The 25520-nt window shown below is 40.7% G+C and overlaps 1 protein-coding gene across 2 annotated transcripts in view; it reads left to right on the top strand.

The window, feature by feature from the left end:
• Positions 1–25520, top strand: part of LOC117429867 (thrombospondin type-1 domain-containing protein 4-like) — a 157012-nt gene that overhangs the window by 115354 nt on the left and 16138 nt on the right. For both annotated transcript variants that reach the window (XM_058998449.1, XM_058998450.1), the window contains 7 exons: positions 10403–10607; positions 18711–18886; positions 19689–19785; positions 20723–20929; positions 21137–21266; positions 21981–22185; positions 23653–23826. In XM_058998449.1, the coding sequence (XP_058854432.1) occupies positions 10403–10607; positions 18711–18886; positions 19689–19785; positions 20723–20929; positions 21137–21266; positions 21981–22185; positions 23653–23826 (1194 nt within the window). The remainder of the gene's footprint in view (positions 1–10402; positions 10608–18710; positions 18887–19688; positions 19786–20722; positions 20930–21136; positions 21267–21980; positions 22186–23652; positions 23827–25520) is intronic.

Genomic DNA, 25520 nt, shown 5'->3' on the forward strand with positions numbered 1-25520 from the left:
ACATATCATGAAATAATAAACATATACAAATTATTATCAATCAATCAATCAATCAATCAATCTTTATTTTATATAGTGCCTTTCATAGCAGACCATTATACATATTTACCATGAATAAAATATTCATTTTTTTTTTTTTACAGATCAATATTTCATTCTTTCTACACATGCACTGACTGTGCAGACATCATACTCACTTTCTATGTGCTCTGTTTTTAAAGGCTTGGTTATGATAGCTTTAAAGAAATTGCAGCCAAAAAAACGATGCTGTCTTTTATCCCTGTTGCACTTCCATTAGCCACAGTTTTGAAAGGAACGCATATTATAGCAAACATGTATTTTCATTTTAAAACATGCTATCTGTTACTACTTAAGTTAAAAGGCAATTTAAATTGTATCTGCCTTTTTCACAGGACATATGTTATACAGAACACCCTCGCTATAACACCCTTCATTGTAACGAACCTTCGGCTATAACGAACCTGGCCCCTGGACCCCAAATAAAAAGATAATATAAACACACACTGTCAACATCCTGGTCGGTAAGCATGGGAAGCCACCTCCGCAGTGAAGTCAACCCTTTTTTATTATTATTATTATTATTTGTTTATTTAACAGACGCCCTTATCCAAGGCAACTTACAGAGACTAGGGTGTGTGAACTACGCATCAGCTGCAGAGTCACTTACAACTACGTCTCACCCGAAAGACGGAGCACAAGGAGGTTAAGTGACTTGCTCAGGGTCACACACAGCCTCCAGTTGTTAATAAAAAGCATGCACTGTGTAACTATGCCTCAAACGAAAATCATTTCATGTTGCAACAAAGCTGGAAGCTATACTGATTGTTTGCAAAAAGGAGTAACACAGGCATATCGCTGTCGTGAATATAGGTTGTGAAAAAGCACTCTGTTTTTTGGCTTGTTCAGCAACCATGCGGCAAAGCAAAATTGATTAATATACAAGGTCTAGTGCTAGTCGGTATGTGAAGGACTTCTACAGTTAAGACTTTGTAATAATGGATGGTGCCTTCCTAACAAGGGTGATGTTGGACACCTTACTCTAATAAAGTTTACATGAAAAAATAATTGCTGTGTCTTAATATTTGTGGAACCACACATTCAGCAAATAAGAATCACACACACACTCCCTCTTTCTATCTCTCTCCACCAGATTGTTTCAACATTGGGTTGAAGGTGTTCAGGCCACCACAAAGGGCCATTAAAATGTTTTGTGCCCCCCCCCCCAGGTGTTGCGGTCAAGGAGTCCAACCATGGAAAGTAGTCCCAGACTCCCCCTCCTACTCCTCCTGCATACAGCATATTTAGGAATATATTATTCACAGTATATGGATATACTGTACTCTCCTGAAACCTTCCTTTAGAAATCAAACACAGCGCAGTATTCATCAGGGCTGACTCCACGCAGTGTAAAGCTGACAGCACAGAATCTCTTCAGTGTTCTCTTACTACATTTTAGATATGCTGGTACTGTAGCAACCATGATTACAAACTATTAGTTGTACAACCACAACACACACTTTAAAAGTCTGCTTTTAAGTAAGTCCAAAGTCTTAAAGTAACTGTCATTAATAATTCCATCAATCTTACCTGCCGGGCTCTTTAATTCATTCTGACACATCATGGGGTAAATGCAATTGATTTGCGGGTGCAAAACCCCCATAATGCTGCCGTAAATTGTATTTAGCAGCCGTAAAGTCTGATTTTACTGGACGCTAAAAATGTGGCGTATGTTCACCTGGCGCTCTGCACCCGCTATCAAATTTGCACTTTGCCATTATTAGTCCATTGCAATTATACTGAAATGCATTCATGAAGAAAAGAGCATGGAACTGGGCGAGATCTGGATAATAAGCGGGCACAAACATTATAATGAGATGTAAGCATTTTGCCTTGCACTTGCTGACCCTCCAAAAACTTTACACCTCTTCTTACAAGGTGCAAAACATTGCTGAAGCTAGTAACTAAGAGCTGTATAAAAGCACACACCTGCAGAGACCTGTCATTGGCTTCAGGATGGCTGCTGTGGTACACTTCCTGATGCACTACTTAGCCTCTGGTTCCTCTCAGACCACAGTTGGAATATCTGGAGGGTAGCGGAATCCACCTTTTCCAGTGCTAGGCAAATTTCTGGATGTCACGCTAAAAAGGGCAGGCCAATACATATAATTTCCTAGGACACTAGCATAACTGATGTTGGCTGAGGCTTTTCCAAACAATTCCATTTCATGCTGAGTGACCTCAGCCGTAAAGACTCTCAGCTCCTTCTCAGAAAACTTGTATTTTCTTTTCTGTGCGCCAAGAGGACTTTGCTGCCCTTCCTCTGACATATTTTATTTGCTTTGTATTTTCGTGCTCCACAAATGTCATACAGTGACTACTGCTCTCTGTACTCCTAACTCTGCAAGTGCGGACGCTAAATAGACTGATGCGCTCCTTGAGACCCTCATTATCATAATTGCTGATCATTATTTGTGTGTGTTGAGTAATTTGCATTACTTGAGGAATTTTGCATCCGCAATTATTTGTACTGCGCCTATACTTACAAATACCCCCATGTCTCAAATGACTCCAAAAACATTTGGTACTACTACACTTGATTAAAGAAACCTCTGATAGCAATGCTTCCACTTGATTGGTCAGTTCACCCTTTCAAAGGCTTCTTTCCTGTCAATAACCAATCAGCTGCTTCCCCTATTTACTGACACCCATAGCCAGTAATATACCACAGGCCAGAAGACACTGCGGAGGCGAAATTATCCAGGAAGTGCAAGTACAGTACACCCTCACTATAACAAACCTGTTGGGGTCCAAGCCTTTTGTTTGTTATATCGAGGGGTTTGTTATAGCGAAAGGACAATCAAAATGAACGATAAACTGTTGGAGTAATTTTATTATTATTATTTATTTCTTAGCAGACGCCCTTATCCAGGGCGACTTACAATCGTAAGCAAAAACATTTCAAGCGTTACAATACAAGTAATACAATAAGAGCAAGAAATACAATAACTTTTGTTCAAGCAAAGTACAAGTTTGACAAACCACAATTCAATAATACAGCAGATAATAGTGATAGTGACATCAGGATATGATTAAATAGTGATAGTTACATCAGGATGTGATTAAATACAAAATACTACAGGTTAAACACTTGGCAGATTACAGTATTCTGAAGTACAGGATTAAATGCAGTAAAATAGGGGGCTGATAAGAGCAAAATAAAGCACATTTACATGAAGGGTGATAGTGTCCCAGGATACAAACAGAGGAGTTCTACAGGTGCTCTTTGAAGAGGTGGGTCTTAAGGAGGCGCCGGAATGTGGTCAGGGACTGGGCAGTCCTGACATCTGTAATGAGATGAGATTGTGAATAAAAATAAAATTACATGTACCTGTTCATCTCATGTATGCAGTATTCTGACTTTGCTTTATCCTATTTGTTAAATAATTAAAACACAGTACAAAAAGCACAAATCCCAAATTGAAACTAAACTTTTATTCAAAATCTATCTGACATGAGTCATTTCAAAGTGCATCAAATCCTAATCCAACATGCAAGAATCCCAAACTGATCTTTTATTCCAAATGAACCCGACATGAAAAGTTCATCAGATCCTCAATTTTTTTGTAGTTGTTTTTTCTTTAAATTCATTGAAATAGATTAATAAGTACGAATGCACCATCTTTTTATGTTCCTAAAATCAATGAAAACTTCACACTGGAATACATGCTTAGTGAATCTGCCCCAGATATCAATGTTGCCCCTGCTGTTTGAGAGGTTATATGGGTATGTGCATATAGGTCTAACTGGTCTTGTAATGTGCTGCAGTTATTGACACTGGGTTGCGTCCAAGTGTACAGTAATTGTGAAAGTACAGTATGGTGGTATCACTGCATAAAATGGTCCTAATTGAGGGAGATCGTCTGACTGTTTCCACATTGAAGGGGTCTGTCACAGAGTGGTCTTAATGGTGAGGAGTCTACCGTATAACATGTACAGTCCCTGTGCTCTACCAGCCTGGCCGATCAGCACTGTATAACATGTATGAGCAATGAGTCCCCTGCTCTACCAGTAAGTGCAGCACAGCCTGGCCGGTCACCTGTGAGTCACACTCTGAATAACACTTGTTACATTCCACTGCTAATAACTCACTTAGTATAAAACAGTTCTGTCATGTGTCTGCGGTACTTTTTAATATTAACCTAACCTTCAATGCCAAGATATTTTCTGACAAGTATGTTAAGCTATAAATACAAAAGTAGCGCTATTAGTACAATATATCAAAAAGTTAATTAAATGTGACAGACATATATACATGAAAGACAGGCACCTCCATATTCTGACGTTCTCAATAACTCATGGTAAAGAATGTTGTAAAGCACTTTTTTTCATAATTTGAAAGGCGGTTTTATAAATCTAAGTAAAAATTATTTGATATTTTGACACATGACTCTTCAGTTGAAGTATTTCAAGGACTGTGGTATACTGTACTGTACATAGAACTGTATATGGCATAGTTTATTGTGTCAAGGTTAGACAACTCTCAGAGCTGTATTTATAGCACCCAGACAAAGAACCTGTGACCTATTTTTAAAATCCCAAGCCATCAGAAACTTCAGATACAGTTTTGCTGGTTCAAAAAATGGGGCTTATCAACTTGCACCCATGGTTTTAGTTGTAACATAGTTTGTTGAGTACTGTTTGCATTGCCGGGGGACAGAAAACTTACCATATACTATGTACGTATACATATACAGGTATAATATGTTGCATCCTTTATGTACAAGCGTTCTGTTTTTTACAGACCAAAAGCAGCTCTATGCTGTTAAATAAAAGTGTGTGTGACAATTAAAGCATCAGCCATCGCTGGGTAACAAAGAGATTCTCAAATTTTAGAAGCACATTTCTTTAATCAGAATATTGAGGCCAATATGGGCTGTTAATAAAGTTAGAAAGATAGAAAGGACCAGGCCTATGGACAGCTGTACAAGCAGAAGTACGAAAGTCCCTGAACTCTAACCGCCGTGGTCAAGCCATTATAGTCATGTGACTAAAGTCAAGGGTTCTGAAGCACCGTGTCAACCACTATTTGATTTAAACAGTGTTTTAGCCTTGCTGGGCTGTGGGTCTTTTCTATCTCTTCCAGCTTAGCCCAATACTTCTCTTGCCTATAAAGACCAGAAGAGCCAGCTGAACAATAACATGGAAAGGAATGCTTGGGGACTTAAAATACCCCCCCACCCCCTGAAAACGCCATGATTGGAAACAGATTGTTTACGAGATGCCAAAATACCATTTGTGATTTAATGACCCTGACACAGAGTTAAAACTCAAAAATAAATGCGATAGAAATCTGCTTTTTATTACATGCATTCTTTCCCTTAAGACCAATTTCAGATAAACAAACAAGTAATATGGAAATGATTGTTTAATACTTGTCCCAACTTTGTCAGGCTTGTCAAAATAGATGGGAAATGTAGATGGTTTTAGTTCAGTCACTGGGGTGGGATCTGTCAGGGTTGAAGTACATTGACCTCTATTTATCAAAGCGTTTTACTTCAGGGTGTAATTTGCACTCTCCATATATTTTGTCAAAGGAAACACACAAGCTATGCTACACAACTAATAATACAAACTAAACTTGGACTACCTAATGTTACTTTAGCTAAAGGGCACGACCGTCTTTGCTGGGGATTCCAGAAGGAGAGTTATGTTGCCTCTGACATTCCCGCAGGGCAAAATCAGCAGGCACTGTTTCACCTCACGGCACTACAACGAACTCTACTGACCAGGCACCCTGTGAGCTCAGAGCAGACACCTGAAGGGCTGGTCTTTGTCATCCAGAGGCAGTTAACTCACCTACATCCGCTGTGGGGCTTCTGAGTTGTTTCTTACTAGTTTTTTGCCTTTATTTTTCTTCTGTGAAATGGACACTATTTCACCCAGTTGTAAGAATAAATTGGCGTGCTGATATTGAGATCAGGACTCTACATGCCTCCACAATCTACAGTGATCAGGCCAGTCTGTGCAAATACAGAGCTCTTGGAGAGTTTCTCTAGGGGGGGGGCTTACATCTGTGCCTGGCATGTTGCAGATCCCCTTGCAATTTATGTAGTGCTGAGTTTCTGACATCTGCTTCTCATTGTAGGAATCAGCACTTTGTTTCAACTTATGTCTTGCACCTTCTCTGTTCCAACTTAATCCTCTCTTGTGGTAATCTCATTTCTTTCCGCTGTCTATGAGGGCGAGCCGAGATGGATATTTATTGTATCCAGTTCTGAGATCCATACAGAAGCACAGCAAATGGATCAAAGTTGCTTTAACTGCTGTTTAACATAATCCTTAGCACTTTGTACACCTCTTTGATTATCTGCTGGTCTTAATAACACTGATCTATAAACTCTTTCAGGGTGTCATCTGGGACCATAAACACCTATTTGAAGTCCAAGAAATGGTTCCGCCTTTTAGCAAAATGATGAACAATCATTTGATCTTATTACACATCATAGCCCTTCAGATCCATAACATCACACCGTGATGCACATCGTATCATGACCTGCAAAATGTCATACATGTTGTATAGCACCACCACCCCCAGCACTTCCCATACAGTGCCCCTGAGGGGTGACAACCTCCTGTTTATGCCCAGCACTGCCCCTATATAGCAGGGTGACAGACCAGCGCTAGCAACATGTAAGAATGACTAATACAAGTTGTTTTTTCAACTGTATTTTCTAGAGAAACAGAATGCTGGCAGTGGTGAGGCTCAATTAAAGTGCAGCAACCACACAAGAAGTTTGATGTAATTGCTTCTTCTAACCTGTAGTTCAGCTGAACAGATGTTTTGGCTGCTTGAGGTGTAAAAGAGTGTTTGAAATGAAGGTGGCATTTAAAAGGGCTGTCAGTCATTATGGACTGTTGTATTGTAATGCACTGTACTAAAAATCTGCCCATGAGGTGGTCATTCTGATTATTAAATGGGGGTGCTGTTGCATTGGGCAGTGTTGTGTGATGCACGGCCGGGGTGGATTCTGACCCTTGCAGGTGAGATGAGGTGTAAAGCTCGCTATCACACAGCATGCTGGTATGTTCAATCATAGCCGAATAGCTTTCATTCTTTTTAAGGATTGTCCATTTGCCAACAAATGTTGGTTAAGGAATTCTGTTTCTGACTGGCAGCATACAGTAGCCTGTGGAATATTTCCAGATATAACAAATACACAAAGAAGTTGTTTTCTTGTTCGCCAATAAATTGTGCTTTGGCTTTCGTTAGGAAGAATATCATTTGTGAAAGTCACAATTTGCAGATACGACAGATCAGTGGTGTAGCTAGGGCTGTGATTTTAGGGGTTTGAACTATTCAAGTACATGGGACAAAAAAAAATATGAGCCATGTGGAAACCTCTCGACCCATTACCAGGACCAGCACCCCAGCACCCCCCCCCCCCCAGAAAACGTAATCCAGGCAAATCACCAGCACCCTTTTAAACCTGCACTTTTATGGCAGATTAATGAGCATATCCCTTACTGTGCTACACTGCCTACTCCCAAAATAACAGTACATTACAACCTTACAATGCTTTAAGTCATAAGTTTAGTCTCCAACTGAACTGGATACACGCCAGACCCAGGTACTCTATATAAAAGCTCTGATTACCCTCTAAAGGTAATTCTCAACTAAGAGAAGGTGGTGGGATTTGGAGGAAGCAATGAGAAGCAGATGTTGAGCATTTAGTGCACACTGCGCTATTGCAATGTACAGTAGGGAATATGACTGAGCTCACAAAACAGCAACAGCTAGAAAGCGGCTGCTCTTACCAGTGTATCGTCACATAAATGTGATCATCGGTCTGACTTCACCTCAGATCATCCAGTGAACTGAAGCCCTTTCATTTGGGAGTGCGTGTGAAATGAGTTTCCGTGGGTCTCAGCCCATTTCCTCAGATAATCAGGTCCTCAAAACCATCTTCTTACCAGGAGAAATGCGATGAAACTTGGTACAGGTGTCCGAATGGGCTTTTAATTAAGTCACATGGCTTTGGAATTCTGTACCTAGTTATCATCTATTTTAAAACTAGTAAGAAACCTCTCAAAACAACCAGGGGTGAGGGGATTTGCCATTCCAAAAATTCAGTATTAGAATATGTGTTACCAATTCCGAGACCAGTCACTGAGGTGAGGTTAAAAGTTCTACAGCTACTTATGCAAAGGATCCTGGGTCTTTTGTGCAGTGGTTAAGATGCTCTTTAAGGAAGTGTGCGGTCGTGCAGCAAGCCACTCCCATTACATTACACATGCTCTTATTTGAAAGATGTTTCTCTCATCCAAAAGACCTCTTGTTTCAGCACCTGTTTTTTCACTTGATAATTCCTTTCTTGAGCATTTTCATCCCACCTAATGGACGTTCGACTTCTGTTTTGAGTGCTGCATGCCTTAGCTAACCAGCCTCCAGAGAAAATTAGAGCAGCTGTAGATGTATACACACTGCACCTAGAAGGTACACACGAAGCCTCTCATCATCTGCACTCATCTGTTCCCAAATAAATAAAGAGTGCAACTGGGAGTAGTGTGAAAGGCTGTTTGGGGAATGCAGAGGTTTTGTCTTATTGTCGTCCAAGTTTTCATTCTTGAAAATATGACCGTTCACTACAGATCATTACCATTTCCCCCCTGAATGCACTGGTGTTCTCCTTATTTGTATAGATGTTGCTGGGCCACGATCGCAAGAGAGCTATAAGACTGGGCAGCTCATTTATTTGTGGATTAGTGCCTCATTTACTAAACGTTTTCTACTCTCAGAATTGTAATCTTTTATGGTTGGATTAAGTGTGGGTTTCACATTAGCATTATGCACTAATGGCTTTGAAAATGTATTTCTTTACGTTTCACATGTAGGTGAACTGTGCGAGTCCAATTGGAGGTAACTCATGAATATTTCAATCGGCATTTCTCCTTATTCGTTAATACCTATTTATGAGAAAGCCAGAGGAAATGGAGTCGATTTCTCCATTCATTACCCTTATAAAAGTTTCCCATATTAAAAACATAGCAAAGTGGAATAAAACATAGTAAACTCATGGTAAAGCACAGGTAAATATTGCAAAGTCCAGAGAGGTATGGTAAAGCATATTAAAAAACATGGAAAACCATATTAAACTATGGAAAGTGCAAAGTATATCCATGGCAAAAGCATGGTGCAACTAAACTGATGTAAAATGACCTTGCTAATTTACTGTGGTAAACTTTTATAAGGGTAATGTGGGCTGTATTCATATGGGTAATTCAGATTCTGGCACCTGACAGTTACATGTTTAGATGATAAGTCAATTATAAATAAATGTTGTGTTTTTAATTGTACATATTATGGAATTTAGCTAGCTTCCTAATCAGTAACATTTTGATCTGCAGCAGACTATCATTTGGGAGATGGGAGATTGGGAGATTCCATTTTCAAATGTCATGCTCTCCTACACTAAACAACTGAGAAAACTGTGTTCTGAATTAGACAAACTATCTAATACAAGAGAACGAATGGCTTCATTTTACTCAAGTGAATTGAATTTTAGTAAATGAGGCTGTTAAACTCTGGAACAATGGGCCCCTATTTATCAAAGCCTTTTACTACAGTGTCCAAGTTGTATCATCAGTGGAACATTTTCAGTGCTAATTCCACCCTCGAGTGAAATACATTGATAAACAGTGCCCCAGTGGTCTGCTGAGTCCCATTTCTCCCACATATCATTTCTCATTTTAAGCAGCTGCTAAGCTAGACACAGCTTACTGGGCTCCTTTTTTGGGGGGTCCATAAAGAAATACAGCTTCATGTCACAACTGGAATACACGGCTTATTCCGTTCGTATCTGTAGTTTGAGTTTGTTATTTCGAGATGTTCATTCACCTGAAATATTCATATCCACAGTAAAGCCCACAGAAGGGTGTGTCAGATGGCTGCATGATTGCTGTGTTATATGGCACATATAGGCAAATGCACTTGTGTAATGGGGGTGCTCTTATACACAGGGGCTTGTTTCAAGACTATTTTAGAAAACAGTAGAGGAGAAAGAAAAACATGAAAATCTATAAAAATACTTTTACAATGCTTCAATGTGACTTTATCAATGCTGACGTCTAGTCATGCTGAGATTTATAAACATCTTAGCCCCCACATCTTTTATTGGAATATAGCTTGATTTATACTCAGAGACAGGTGTGTGGGCTTAAACCAGACGACTTACTGCATGTTCTGAAAAAACAGCATGCACCAAAGTATAAGCCCATGCTCCTCTTTGCGCTATCGTTCAGTACAGCTATTGGTAGAAGGTGTGGGCATTAGGTGTGTCTGTGTATAGTGTAGTCTAACTGTCCCTCCCCTCTCCTCCCCCAGAGCCTCGGCTGTGATGATTACCTGGGCTCAGACAAGGTGATGGACAAGTGTGGGGTGTGCGGGGGGGACAACACGACCTGCAAGGTGGTGTCGGGGGTCTTCAAGCACACCCTGATGCAAGTGGGCTACCACAAGGTGGTGGAGATCCCTGAGGGGGCCACCAAGATAAACATCACCGAGATGATCAAGAGCCGCAACTACCTTGGTGAGTACTGACAGTGCATTGCCATTGGAACACTGCGCCCCCTTCTCAGAGGCTTTCCCCAACTTAGTGTTGCAACATGAGAGAGACATTGGGAGCTGTTCACGTTTTTGAAACTAACTGCAATATTCATGAAACTGACTAGATTCCAAATGACAATAAACAATTGAAATAAGTCTTGCAACTGTAGGGGGGGGGGGGGAGCAGTTGTGCGAAGCAACCATTTAGAGTTGAGAATGTGATCACTATCCCCTAAATCCCTCAATCACCAAGTCACATGACTATAGACTAGTAATCGGAGCGATGTCCAGGGTTTCATATAAGAACCAGCCAATTAACATTTTCATGGTGGAGGGGGCTTGATATCTACTTACAGCCCTTGAGCTGAGAATGGCCTTTTCAATTTTACACACTGAAGTTTGGATCATATATGGTTGTGTTTTGTTTTTAACCTGTATTGGAATTTAGCCATGACACTGGAGCAACCCCGCCCCCCCCCCCCGACCCCTCTTAGAACAGACGTGCTTTTCCAGGGATGAGTTTAATTAGAGCCAGACCACAAACAGCAGTGACTGACTTTCAAACACTGTAGTGCTTCCTGCTCCCTGCGCTCCTCATGCCTGAGCCCAGCACAAGCCAGCTTTCATTAGAGCTGGTTTTACCCATGTTTTCTGCTGTTTAATTACATTGTGACATTCCTGTGTAGACCCTTTGCACAGAGTTTGAGCAGACAGGTGACATTCCTGTGCCTGTCAGGTTCCAGTGAAGGAGGGGGGGACGGGGACAGTGGTGGAGTAGCTCTGAAGAAAGTATATGATCATTATGAATATTATAAACCATGTATGATAACTCAACCTATTCATATAGGCTAAGAATTTGTCAAAATTCCAGTGCATCTTATATTACATCAGTAACCAGTGTGCAACATTTGTTCTAAATGATATTGCAATTGCTGATAATGCTGTGGTCTGCTAAAGGTTTCTTCGGAATAATATACTGTTGTTATAATGGTATTCCAATGGTGTTCTTCAAACTCGGGAGCTTTGATGGAATAGCAGAGAAAGTGGTCCTTATTAGTGGTGACATCAAGCATACATACAATAAGAACTGCATGCTCATTCCTAAGCATTAGAGTTTGGCTGCCATCCTGCCTGGGTTCAAATTCCTCCAAAAATCCAGCTAATCTCTTTAAACTGCAACCATCTGAAATCAATTCCAGTTTCAAAGTTATTATTATTTATTTATTTTTAATTGTTTTGGCAATTTTATACAGCATGTTTTGAAAAGGGGATTTTGGCTGTCATTTAAAAACTCTCACAATCACATAGAGGCTAATATACAACAACCCTATATACACAAGCACAATTCCAATCATACAGAAGTTAAATTAAAACCTACTCCTCAAAGTAACAGCCTTACAATGCCGAGGTAATTCTCTGAATTAGAATATCATATTTGGCAGTAGAGCAGCTTTAACGAGTCATGAAAGCGTCTGAACTCCAGAGGTGATACACAACCCAACACAATGTTTTCAGCTTTTTAATATTCAGTGTAACTGGTATAAAAAGGGAATAATCCATGTTCTAACCAAGGCTTTCAAATCATGACTACCTCTTATTAGCTCTTATTCTCCTGTTTGTAAGGATGCCATGCCATTGCTTTCAGAAAGACTGAATGTTTTTTACAAATGTTTTTTAGTGTTTCTAAATGTACATATGTATAAGTTCATTTGTGTACTTTCTACGTTACTGAAACTGTAGCACTAATTTTGTATTGTCAGCCGATGGAATTGCATGTTACTTTCAGAAAATAAAATGGTGTAAACTGCACAGGAGCAGAAGCTTGGGAAGCAGGAATATGGCATGTTTAAGTGTGTATCATGTCGCAAAACTAACGGGCTCTTCTGTTTGTGTCTAAACACTGTTCAGTTCAACTCATACCTAGACAGTAGAGGATGAAAATAAAGAAAAAAAACAATAACTAAAAAATCCACGTGAGTCATGTGCCACTGATAGATGGTTTGTGACTGGCAGATTACCTGATCCAATCTGAGGCCTTACAGCGACCCCTAATCCTATATTTGCATGCATCAGAGGAGCTTCCGTTTGCCAGTGTCTGCAACACTGATTTGAAACATCAAACAGCCTGTGACTCTCGCCACACCTTGCTATGCACTGTCACTGCGTTGTCTGAGGACCACAAGGGCAGCTTGTTGCTGTAGACTAATTCCCATTAAAACCTGACCATGTCAAGAAGGATTTATTTGGATAGGAGCTCAACTCTCTGTTTTGATTCGTGTTATGAGATTCATTTGATATCCATAGCAGTGACCATGTGTTCACCAGTGCCATCTGCTGGACAATTGATACATAAAATGTCTCGTCTTCCATCAGCCGTCTTAGGGGCGACTTTCTCACTGATGCCGGTCCTTTTTCATGTAGAATTCCGTAATTAAGACACAAGAGTCAGAAAGGCAGGTGCCTGCACCAATGTGACAGCTCTAGTACCCTGTGTTCCAATCACTGATAGCAAAAAGAGGGACAAAGGCAACAAAATTAGCCAAGAAATAATTTCTAAATATAGAGATGGACTGTATGTAGGCCTACTGTATAAGTCGTTCACATCAAATAGAAAATACAACCAAAACTCTCAGCTGTTTCATCTTGGCGACCAGGACACTCTGCCTAACACAGACACCGATGATGTAAGCGTGCGTGATGCGCTTTTAACACTGTGACGTGCTATGGAGCAGCTTCCGGATACAAAGCCAAATTAGGATTTTTTAAAAAACGCTCACAAAGTTTGCCGTCCATACTGGAATCCAGATGCATACCACAGAGTTCTTCACTGGAAACAGTTTGCAGTAATGTAGCCTGCCTGTACTGTACATTTCTGCACTTGCATTACTTGTTTGCACTTACTTTTTAATACATTCATAAGTTTTAATACATTTTTTTATTAGTAGAATGAGTGTCTTAATAAAGATTTTATAACTGCATTTGTTTACTGTACTGGTGATGGGAGACACTTTGAATATCAGGTTATTGTGTGGGAGTTTATACCATCCATCGCTTGCTGCCGGTGAATCACGTTAACACAAACGCACCCGTTCTAAGCAGTGGCGACTGTACAGGTTAAGTGAGTGCACGGGGTTCAAATAGTAAAAAAAACACATACAGCACTGTAATGTAGGTAGATCTCTTCAGGGCATCCCCCTGAATCGGATGATATGCAACACTACCCGGTATTTCATACAAGTTTATTTGAATATCTGTTTTCACCACAATCCATGTGCACAATTTGTGGCATTATTATTAGTATATCACTTAGCCAGAGAAAGTAATCATAGTTTTTTTTAATAGCATACAATTACTGTAGCTTATTATTTGGGCTGTCTATAGATGGCTTTAACTAGCACCATTCCAGCGATGGCAGCGGCTCTGATCCAAAGGGCAGCACCTGTGTGTATGATCACTTGCCAAGGCTTCTTCGCGAGCCAGGGATTTAAGGTGTTTTGCTTGATTTCTAAGGGGATGCATGCACCTCTAGCTGCCTTCATTTCTGATTATAGATCAGCGTGAGATCTTCGACTTGTTTTCTGTCTCTGCTGCTTCACTGTTGATAGATTGACGCATGTGTTCAAAACATGTTCTGAGTTGCTGTTCCTTATTATGAAATCAGATATCATTTAAAAGGTAAAAAACAAAATACTGCAAAAACCCCACACATTTTTACATCACGTTAGCATAACAACGTTCTCACAAGCCATACAGTAGTTCTGCTGTAGATTGTTTAAGTTTGGCGTTGGTGAAAGGGGCAGAAGAACTGTCGAGCGAAGTTAGGCAAAACCTTTTTCCTAAGAAGCTCTGGGAAACCTAATTTTTGCAGTTCAGTCTTTTTCAAGTTACTGTTTTTGTAATAGTAAACCCACAACATTGGTCCAGGGTTTCACCCATGTGGCAACATTAACCTGCTCACTTCTTAATTAATTTTTAATAACAGTCTGATACTCTCTCTTCCTTAAGAAGTCATCTCTCATGACCGCCTGCCGAGTTCTTTCATTCACTTAACGAAGTTTCTTGCTTTTACTTTTTTATATTTTATTTTAAGAATTTTAAAGACAAAACCAATGCCAAACGTATAATATATATTAGTTTGTTATTTCACAAAGACCATTAAAGGCTTTAATGTGGATTGTAGGTTGAATTATGCCTGTTGGTTTCTAAGCTAAAGTTTGATAGGTTCTACTTTGTTGATGTCTGTTGTTTTACAGTCTAGAGAAGTTGGTTTCTGAATCTTGGTACACAAAACTAACAGCGATAATCAGACCTACCTCAAATATTTATTGTCAAAAATCATTCACCTTCACTTTCAGTTTGAAGAAGAAAACAACCGTCTCACTGTAGAACTGCACAATGGCAAGAGTATTAGAGATTAAGGGGGTTGGCTGCTGTCAGTGATGACAGATCTGATGTTTAGAGAGCAGGGCTTCAAGAATCGCTGCTGTCTGTGTTAAGCATTAGCACTGTGATGCATAGCTGTGGCTTTAACTACAAAAGAAAAACCCATCAATATATCTGTCTTTGTCCAGCCAGGGGCTCCCTGCATGTGGTAAAACTGCAAAACCCTGGTTCCTATGAAGACAAATTGTAGAGGCCAGGCTCCGCTGCAGCACTCGAAACTGAGCTGCGTCAGGTGATCCTTTAAAGCTGACTTGGAAACAAGCGGCTCCCAAAGACTCGCTGCTCTAATTGCTGATATATAGTTAATAACTAGCTATTGGTTTTGTTCTGAGATGTAGAATAGAGCAACTTGTTCAATTTTTAAATAAAAGTGATTCAGTGACTGAGAGAGCAGCTTTATTATGTATCAGAATGATGGACACATCTGTCCCACGACCAAGCCAGCTTCCTCTTTTACACCCAGGAACTCGAGAGCGGATGTCAGCGAGCTACCGGCCTCTGGAGTACAAAGGCCAGTCCTGCAGGTGTCCGCTCTGAGCTCACTGGGTGCCTGGCTAGCAGGGTTCGCTGTAGTGCAGTGAGGAGAAGCAGTCCCTGATGGTTTTGCCTCCCTAACCCACGGGAACACCAGAGCCAATGTGACGCTCCCCTTGGAATCCCCAGTGAAGACTGTCGACTCCGCAGAGCAAACCTGTGCTGTATGACTCACCCTGCACAACACACGGCTGTGTTTTTACCGGGTGAGCCACTTGCGAGCCCCCTCACATTTGTCCTTGTACTCGTTTTAAATATGCTTCCCAGGTGAGTCTTTTCAGAAGCACTTGGGGATAGTTTGGCTGGCAAAAATACAAATCTAAACAGAAACAAAAATAGAGAATTGTGTACAAAACACGCAATGAAAAAGGTAATACAGTATCCACCTACACCATCCAGTGTTATTTCAGGCAGCCGTTTATATCGGACAAATAGCATTTGCCATTTGCCATTCCCATTGATTTCAATAACAAAGGCATCGTTTATACCGTGTTAAGCACGCCGTATATTTCGGGCAAACTCAGCTGTTTGGATCTCGTTATGTGCCATTCACATAGATTTCAATAACAAAACGCACGGCTTATACTGTAGTAATCGCTCTTACTAATCCACCGATCAGCTGTTTTCACCTTGTTACCTTGCCGTTCACATAGATTTCAATATAAAAGGCACCACTTTACTGTAGTAAAAGCTTGACAGATCGATCAATCAGCTGTTTGCACCTCATTACTGAGCGATTACTCCTGTACTGTACCTTGGCTATTTAATCTCTGTACGCAGTGTCGGGTTTACAGTTTGAACAAACAGCACTGACTGCAACAGCAAGCATGGTTTGAAAGAAAAAAGCGATGAGCATCAGCACGGAAATTCAGTGGAAATAAAATGTCTCTGTTAGATGCTGTGTGCTTGCTAAAGCATGCTTGGAACTCTGTTAGTCAGCAAACAATGCAACATTGCTTCAAAAAACCTGGGTTTCCTGTAGCTGAGGAGGAGAGTGCTGATGAAAATACAACCAAAACTCTCAGCTGTTTCACCTTGGCGACCAGGACGCTCTGCCTGAAACAGACACTGACGACGTAAGCATGCATGCTGCGCTTTTAACGTGCTATGGAGCAGCTTCCAGATATAAAGCCAAATTGGGATTTTTTAGAAAACGCTGACAAAGTTTGCCATCCATACTGGAATCCAGATGCATACCACAGAGTTCTTCACTGGAAACAGTTTGCAGTAATGCAGCCTACCTGTACTGTACATTTCTGCACTTGCATTACTTGTTTGCACTTACTTTTTATTACATTCATAAGTTTTAATACATTTATTCATTAAAAAATTGCATCCAGATCATGCTCCAATGCTGGTTTTCTGCTCCCATAATACACCGCTCATTCCAATCAGAGCCCCGTGTTGTTCCAGGTGGGAGTGTGCATGAACGCTCCCAGTAAAAGTAAAAAGGAATTTCCCATTTGATTTGTGTGATGTGTGAATAGGTATATAAAAATATCAAAACTGGGGTTATGTTAAAAATATATTGCTGCAATCAGGACAACACGGGATACAGCAAAGGCCTTGCGTTTCTTAAAAACACTGTAAAGGGTGTTCTGTAATACTTTCAATAACTATTCATATACAGGCTGTTGTGTTTGAGCAATGACCTGTCATTCCCTGGCTTTGAGATGCTTTTTGCATCATCATGTTCTAAAATCATTCAGATCGTGGACATTGCTACTTGTGTTTACTCAAGCACCTAAAAACACAGGACCATATTCAAGCACAGAAGTCAAGGGAAAATGTGCGTACCACACAGACCAAGCACAGAATCTGAAACTGCTTTTGCAATCCTCTTCCAGATGTACCATCACAAATCCCAACAGCTCTGTTTAGCTTGGAGAGCAGCACCACAATAGTCTCTACTTCTGTTTTCGTAACTATGCTTTCTGTCATTCGTGTATAGTGAGCTTGTCAGGGCCTTGCCAGTGCTTTAGCTGTCAGAATCCTGGTTGGTGTCGTAGTTATATTGGAGTTGCTGGGAAATGATGCAACACATGCTGCTTAGAATGGTGCTGACCGCTGAGCAGAAGTGAGGATCTCAAACAGATTTGCAAGCCTTGCTTCTGTGAGTGCAAAGCGCCAGTTGTGTATGGCGGTGTTTTTAAATCTGTTTCAGTGAACACTAATGAATATAGCCCCTCTGCCTCTCAGACATCATTATATGTGGTGACGACACATTTACAGGGTATATAAACACAGCATGCTTAATTCTTAATTCTGGTTTAACTTTTGAGGTTGCAGTTCCCAGATTTGTTAAACGCTCCTTCCATTCATGTGTTGTGTGTGCTGATAAAACATCCATGTAATATGGATGTGTGATGTGAAAGTGGGGGCATTTTTTATTTTAGTCAATTAACAGTAACTAGACCCCCTAGACGTGGTTTGGACATTCTTTAGCTCAAGATAGTGAGCATATCATAATAGGCAGCAGGGTGGAGTAGTGGTTAGGGCTCTGGACTCCTGACTGGAGGGTCGTGGGTTCAATCCCAGGTGGGGGACACTGCCGCTGTACCCTTGAACTTTACCTAGATTGCTCCAGTAAAAACCTAACTGTATAAATGGGTAATTGTATGTAAAAATAATGTAATAATGTGATATCTTGTAACAATTGTAAGTTACCCTGGATAAGGGCATCTGCTAAGAAATAAATAATAATAATGGGAGCATTGTGTGGGGATGCAATAATACAGGTAGTGCTAAGCATCAACAGTAGCAGATAAACATGTTTAAGACAGAGATCTCTTCCCATTGCTGTGGGTTCTTAGAAATACTGAAATAAGCTACATAAATTCCATGACAATGGTGTAGATATTGAAAAAGACTTCTAGTCAAAAATGTGTCCTTTACATTATTTAGCTTCTAGTATTTTTTACTGACACTGCTACAAACTACTAAGAGATCATGTTTAGCTTATTTTATTAAGAAAACACTATAGAATGATAATTGCTCTTGACATGGCACCTGAAAAGGTTAAAGCAAGAATAGTGCCTTGTTTGTTGAGCTAAAAGCTGATTTGCTCAATTCAATTGCTCTCTCTCTCTCTTTTCTCTTCTCTCGGCAGCACTGCGCACTCGGTCTGGGCGCTCCATTATCAACGGGAACTGGGCAATCGATCGGCCAGGGAAGTACGAGGGCGTGGGCACAATGTTCACCTACCGGCGCCCCAACGAGATCAGCAGCACGGCTGGGGAGTCCTTCATCGCTGAGGGGCCCACCAACGAGATCGCTGACGTCTACGTGAGTATCCAGGCCTCAGTAGTTCAGAACTACCCCCTCAGCAACGGGCTGACCAATGGACAACCTTTTATTATGGAAAGTTACTGACTGTAATATGCAGCTGAAAAGCATAGAAGTACAAAGAGAAATACCAGGGGACTAAGTGGTGTAGCTAACTTGGGCCTGGGTTTGAATCAGGTGAAATGAGTTTGATGGTCTTTGGCAGCAGTGTAGTGCACATCACAAACCCTGCCATACAATGTGGACAGGACTGAGGAGCTTGTCCTTAATCTTTCACAATGACTACATTTAGAAATCGGTCATTCCTGGTTCCTGGTAAATCTCTAAAGAATGCCCCTGTCTACTAACATGAGTGCATGTGATACTGGCCCTAAAGTGTAAAGCCTTAGGAACAACATCTTTTCAAGATCTATCCATTGAAACTTCATGTAGTTTTTAAACTGCCAAATCTTTCAATGTGTTGTATAACTTGGAATGGCCATCCTTTTTGCAAATAAATGATTCTGTAGCTTTTTTCATTTGTGAAGCACCATTTCTAATATTATATTCCTCACACAGTATATGATTCCAAAAACGTGTGACAACCAGTAATAAAAAAAGAAATTAAAAGCAAACCAACGCAATACTGAAAAGTGGCCTAACATAGCAAAACCTAAGTAATTGTAGCTAACAAAATAATTCCATAAATCGTACCTGTTGTGCACTTTTATTAGTGACTTAGGTCTCATGAAACATGAACACATTTGGCGTCTACCCACTTGGATCAGGGTCCTGGTTATCTAGTATTGTGTTTGCTTTCCAGATGATATATCAGCAACCAAACCCTGGGGTCCACTACGAATTCATTCTGCCAGTAGAGAATCTTATCAGCTCCCAGCTCCCTGCCGACAGGAGGCCTGGTGAGTATCAACACCCAGGGAAAGACACTGCACTCACTTGAGCAGTGTCTTTGTGGGCAACTTACATTTAAGCTGTGTAGAAAGTAGGGGTAGAATGTGGAATAGTCAAGGGAAAATCAGTCGACTATAGTCATGTATTTGATGGTGTCTGGTCATCTATTTGAATGTACTTTGCTGTCTGTGCACAATATTTAAAAACCGCGTCAAATCTTTTATTAATGTTCTAAAATGTCATGTATGCTCTTTCTCATTCTGTCTATCCAAACCCCTTTCAATTCAAACTGCTGAATACAATATAAATACTGCCGTTGCTAGTTCACTACTAGTATACCCTTTAAACACACACAACTATTTTTGTTAAGTTTGTAGTTTTGCTGGTGGTAAAATGCTGCTCTGCTGTTTTGATAGTGAAAGGTACGATTAGTGACTACCAGTTTCTCAGGTCAGTTGTCACTTTTCTAGTTGACTATTCAGTGCTTGTAGAAGCTGTCATAACCAAGGAGTACTTTTTCTTCACAAAACATTTTTGAATAGCACAGCACATTCAGACAGCTAAATGATTGAGTTTAGGATGTTTCTGAAATCAATATGTGTATTTTACATAGAAGGATCAAGAATCTTAAACTTATAGCAGACAATTTCTATAACGATAAAGCAGTCTTTTCCATGTCACTACCGTATACATACAGACACATTGCCTGGTGAGATCATGTGTGCCCCACTTGACCATCACTACATAGAATCATTTTGTTCTGATTTAACTTCAGATTGCATGAAAGCAATTGTCTGTTGGAAACACTGCAAGGTGTTCTGTAACCCATTAAGTTATATTACTGAGGAGTGAGTTTTGAGTTCACTTTCTGTGATAACATTGAAAACAGGAGAATGTAGAAATTCTTTGATTTGACTGTACAATGTCTCTAACTCTATTAACCAGGGGACCCCCTAAATGGTCAGCTAGGGGTGTCAGACAGCAGCAACCCCAACAGAGAAGAGTATGAGAACCCACACAGCCAGGGCGGGGGGGATTATCCAGGCAGGAACCCCCAAAACCTTGTCCCTGCGGCCCCCCCACCCAGGAGGCAGCGGGACTACAACTGGAAACAGGCCGGCACCACCGAGTGCACTGCCACCTGTGGTAGAGGTAGGAAATGCAACCTCAATATCTGGTATTGGAGATGCCCTATGATCAATACTAGAAAGCAGCGTCCTGAAACGTTGCTGTCCTGAGGCTCTGAATGGATTATACACTAGACAGCAGTGCCCCGCATGCTTGATGATGCTCTGGCTCCCAGGCTACACTGCTGTACTTTCTGCTTCAATGTACCTGTTCTCTGTCTCTCTCCTGCAGGCTCCCGGTTTGTGATCTTCCGCTGCGTACACAGAGTGAGCCATGAGGAGGTGTCAGACGGCCTGTGTGACAGTGGGTCCAAGCCCAGCGCTGAGGAAGAGCCCTGCAATGTCCAAGCCTGTCCTGCCTTGTGAGAATCAATTGACTCTTTTATTTAACATTCATAGGGCCGTGGGGTTCACAAAATGAGTTTATACTTACAGTAACCATGGATGTTTTTACAACTTACAACTGCTGACACCTGCCTTACCATTTAGTACTTCTTGCTAAGTATTAAACTGTGGAGTAGTGGTTAGGGCTCTGGACTCTTGACTGGAGGGTTGTGGGTTCAATCCGTGGTAGGGGACACTGCTGCTGTACCCTTGAGCAAGGTACTTTACCTAAATTGCTCCAGTAAAAACCCAACGGTATAAATGGGTAATTGTATGTAAAAATAATGATATATCTTGTAACAATTGTAAGTCGCCCTGGATAAGGGCGTCTGCTAAGAAATAAATAATAATAATATAACGTATTATAAAAGCCATCTAACCTATACTATAAATACATTTTACGCACATTGATTTGGAATTAATCTCAGTCTACAGAACAAAGTTTAAACCTAACATTGACAACTATTCCTAGAACTGCTGTTATGAGTGACTTAGTGCTCCTCCTGTAACTCACTGTTAGGCCATGTTGCCAGTAAAAGCACTATAATTTACTGTATTTACTTAAACAATTTACTGTTTTCACTGTTTCACTTTTTCATTTGAGGCCCATATAGTGTATGGACATGCATAGAAACTATACATGGAAAATGTAAGGAATTATTTTGTTAGCTTTGTCCTTGATTGTTTGACAGCTGGGACATCGGCGAGTGGTCCGAGTGCAGTAAGACCTGTGGCTTGGGGATGCAGCACAGGCAGGTTCTGTGCCGGCAGGTCTACGCTAACCGCACCCTGACCGTGCAGCCAAACCGCTGCCAGCACTTGGAGAAGCCCGAAACCACCAGCACCTGCCAGCTCAAGATCTGCAGCGAGTGGCAGATCCGCACCGAATGGAGCTTGGTGAGTAAACACTCATTAATTACTGTAGGCAATCTTCCAAAGCACTCTTTATTTAATAATGGTACACTGTAGTAGTACTGTGTAGGTATTAGCGATGCTGGATTTTTTTGAGTGACTGTTTCTAATGGATTTGCAAGCATGTTGGTAGGGTTTTCCTGGCATCATCTCATTACTTCCCCACTCCTGGAGGCCTGGGTTCAGATATAGCTCAGCTGTTAATCCTGCCAATTTAGAATGGGTGGTGAAACTGTCGTGACTCCTTATACAGGACCAAACTTTATGGGAAAACTAGGCTATCGCCACCACAATCCCAGTTTGACTGCCATTCTAGTTACAGTTCTGTGCAGATCCAAGCACCGCATGTATTACTATCTGTTGATAGATTGGGAAAAGAAAGCTCAAATAAAATGTAATCAAATTTGATCAAAATGTTATCAAACCGTCCATCTCAAGACAAAGCAAAAGAAAGTCCAAATAAAATAGATCTGTATAGAGAAATAGAGTAAAAAGATAAAACATACAGAAGTAAAAAGAAAGAAGTGTACACATTTTGAAACACAGTTTACAAATGTATTTAAAAGAAGCTAAACTGTAAACGTATGTTTTTAATTTGGATGTAAAACCATTAACTGATGCAGCACTTCTGCTATGAGGTGGTAATGCATAACACAATCTGGGAGCATAGTAACTGCAAGCTCTGCCTCCCTTCCTTTTTGTGTATACTTGTAAGAGGCAGAGCAGACCGCATCAGGTGACCTTAAATCACATGGAAGTATACATGTGAATACAAGCTCCTTTATATGATCTGGTACCATACCTTTAAGTGCTTTATAAGTCCAAAGTCGCCTTTTAAAATCAACGCTAAACTTCACTGGGAGTTACATGGTCCCTTTTCTTTCAGTTCTGCTGAGAACCCAAGCAGCTGTGTTTTGTAGAAGCTGCAGATGAGTTATGGCATGACCCAGGAGCCCAGTGAAAAGAGCATTGCAGTAGTCAAGCCAGGATAACACAAAAGCATGAATTAGTTTCTTCGTATCAAACAATGTGAGGAATGACCTAAGCTTAGCAATGTTTTGCAGATGGTAAATAGAGACGTTGGTGACTTTGAGAGTATTTGACTCAAAAAATAAATCAGAGCGCCAGATTGTCAAAAACTGTTCTTGTTCTTCTTGAAGAAGCAAAATGATATTTGTAGAGATTGAGATGAACAAGGGAATTTGTCCAAACTGCAAACAGCCAGATGTTATATCTATACAAAGGGGCAAGACTAAGTTAACTCCCTCTTTTTATTGATGTTGCCTGTAGTCAGATTAATATATATATATATATATATATATATATATATATATATATATATATATATTACAATTATTTTGATGAATTTTCAAATACCGGTATAACAAAAGAAAAGTGCATGCCAGTGAAAGGGTTAAAGTTCAGTGTGTGAGTGTTTGGCTCCCTCCTCAGTGCGCGGTGCCCTGCGGTGTGGGTCAGCGCTCGCGGGAGGTGCGCTGTGTCAGTAACGTGGGAGACTTTGTGGACGACGAAGAGTGCAACATGAAGCTGAGGCCCAACGACATTGAGAACTGTGACATGGGGCCCTGCGCAAAGAGCTGGTTCTTCACAGAGTGGGGGAACAGGGTAAGGAAGTCTGCAATATACTAATTAATACCCAGAGTTATCCAAGTACATCTCAGCATTCCTTGTGTCTGAACAGTTCAAAATCTCTGAAAAGAAGCATTATTTTTTGTGCAAATTCAAATGGGTAAAGAGGTTTTGTATATTTCTTGTTTCAAAATGACAGAGTCCACTTGAACAAAAAAATGGTTTGGTTTCAAACATGCAATAGTTTTGCAATTAAATCTGTTTTATTTATGCATGCCATTCGAATGGTTAATTGGTGCAGTTTGTGGTACAAAATTGAAAATATACCTGAGGACATGGCCAGTGTACACACATCAGTCTACATGCTGATAGTATAGATTCTATCAGCACATTGTGATAACTTTGATAGACACACCCAGTAATTGCTCAGTGTGTTTTTTCCCACTTCAACACCAAGAATCAACTCGAGCTCAAAAGCCAAAGAAACAGCTTTGGGAACAAACTGTGAACCAAATTATGCTAATATTTTTTTTTTCCAAAACTAACACACCTTTGGCCACATAATTTACACAGCATACATACGATGTTGCGCAATTTAACTCCAGACCATGATCATCAGCATGATCACGATTAAAACAGCATCAACATTCGTATTTCCGTACAGTGCAGGAAAATGGGCATCACAGTCTCCATCAACAAAACAGTACCATGAGCCAATTCTAAAGACGGGTTTGATTGACTTTTGAATGTCTAGTAACAATGTCTCCTGTTACACATGAGTGGTAACGCCACTGAGACAGGGGTTAAGCAAGACAAGAGACTACTATGCGCCTTCCTCTTTTAAATGTAAAGCCTTGGTCACCTGGCCCCATGGAAGGACATGTAACCCCTTACCACCTTGCAGAACAAGAACAATAATTGCTTTAGAGAGCTACTGTATTGCGGTCTCAGTTACAGTCCTCAGCAGTAATTCAGCGCAATGAACACTAGGCATAAAAGGATACAAATAGAGACCAGGGACTTAACTGCTCCCTTACCCAGACACAGAGCTTACTGGATTGAGAAAGGAGGAGTCCCTGGACTGAGGTGGGGCGGTGCTGTTCTGTTGGGCTCAGTGAGGTTTGCTTTGGCAGGTGCACTGGCACTGCAGTCAGGAAAGGGATTCAGATGGGAAGACCCTGAGCCAGGATTATCTTGGCAATCAGGGGTATGGCAGCCACAAACTGTGAGGAGTACATTTATACAATCTGGGACAGCCAGGCTGTAAATTAAAGGGAGCACGAGCTGCAAATGACTTCTACAGACGCTGGCGCTAGGATTCCATTTCTTTTTCTTTTTTTAAGTTGGACTTTTTCCTGTGTTTAAAAATGACTGGCTTCTTTGTTCTAGGTTTTACTGCTCTGAGTGACAGGTCTTGAGAGTTGAGACTGGAGGGTTTAGAGGTGCTCATTATTAAGGTGCAGGAGAGCTGAGAATGAAGTGTATAGACTGGTGCTAATCTTTAGGCATACCTCATAAACCGTTTCAGGCATTGCCTTGTTTTGGTCAGACTGATTATTAATAATGATAATAATTAAAAAAAGATTCTCATAACATGTCACCAGAATGATAAGCAGCCATGGTATAAGATTATACTGATATCGGTTATTGCAGCAGCTCTTTTGAAAGACGGACCATGCCGTCCTACAATACTAGGCCTGTGCTGTCAAATAGCTCTATAGAAGAGGACT

The sequence above is a fragment of the Acipenser ruthenus genome, chromosome 24 (genome assembly GCF_902713425.1).
Source record: "Acipenser ruthenus chromosome 24, fAciRut3.2 maternal haplotype, whole genome shotgun sequence".
Taxonomy (NCBI): domain Eukaryota; kingdom Metazoa; phylum Chordata; class Actinopteri; order Acipenseriformes; family Acipenseridae; genus Acipenser; species Acipenser ruthenus.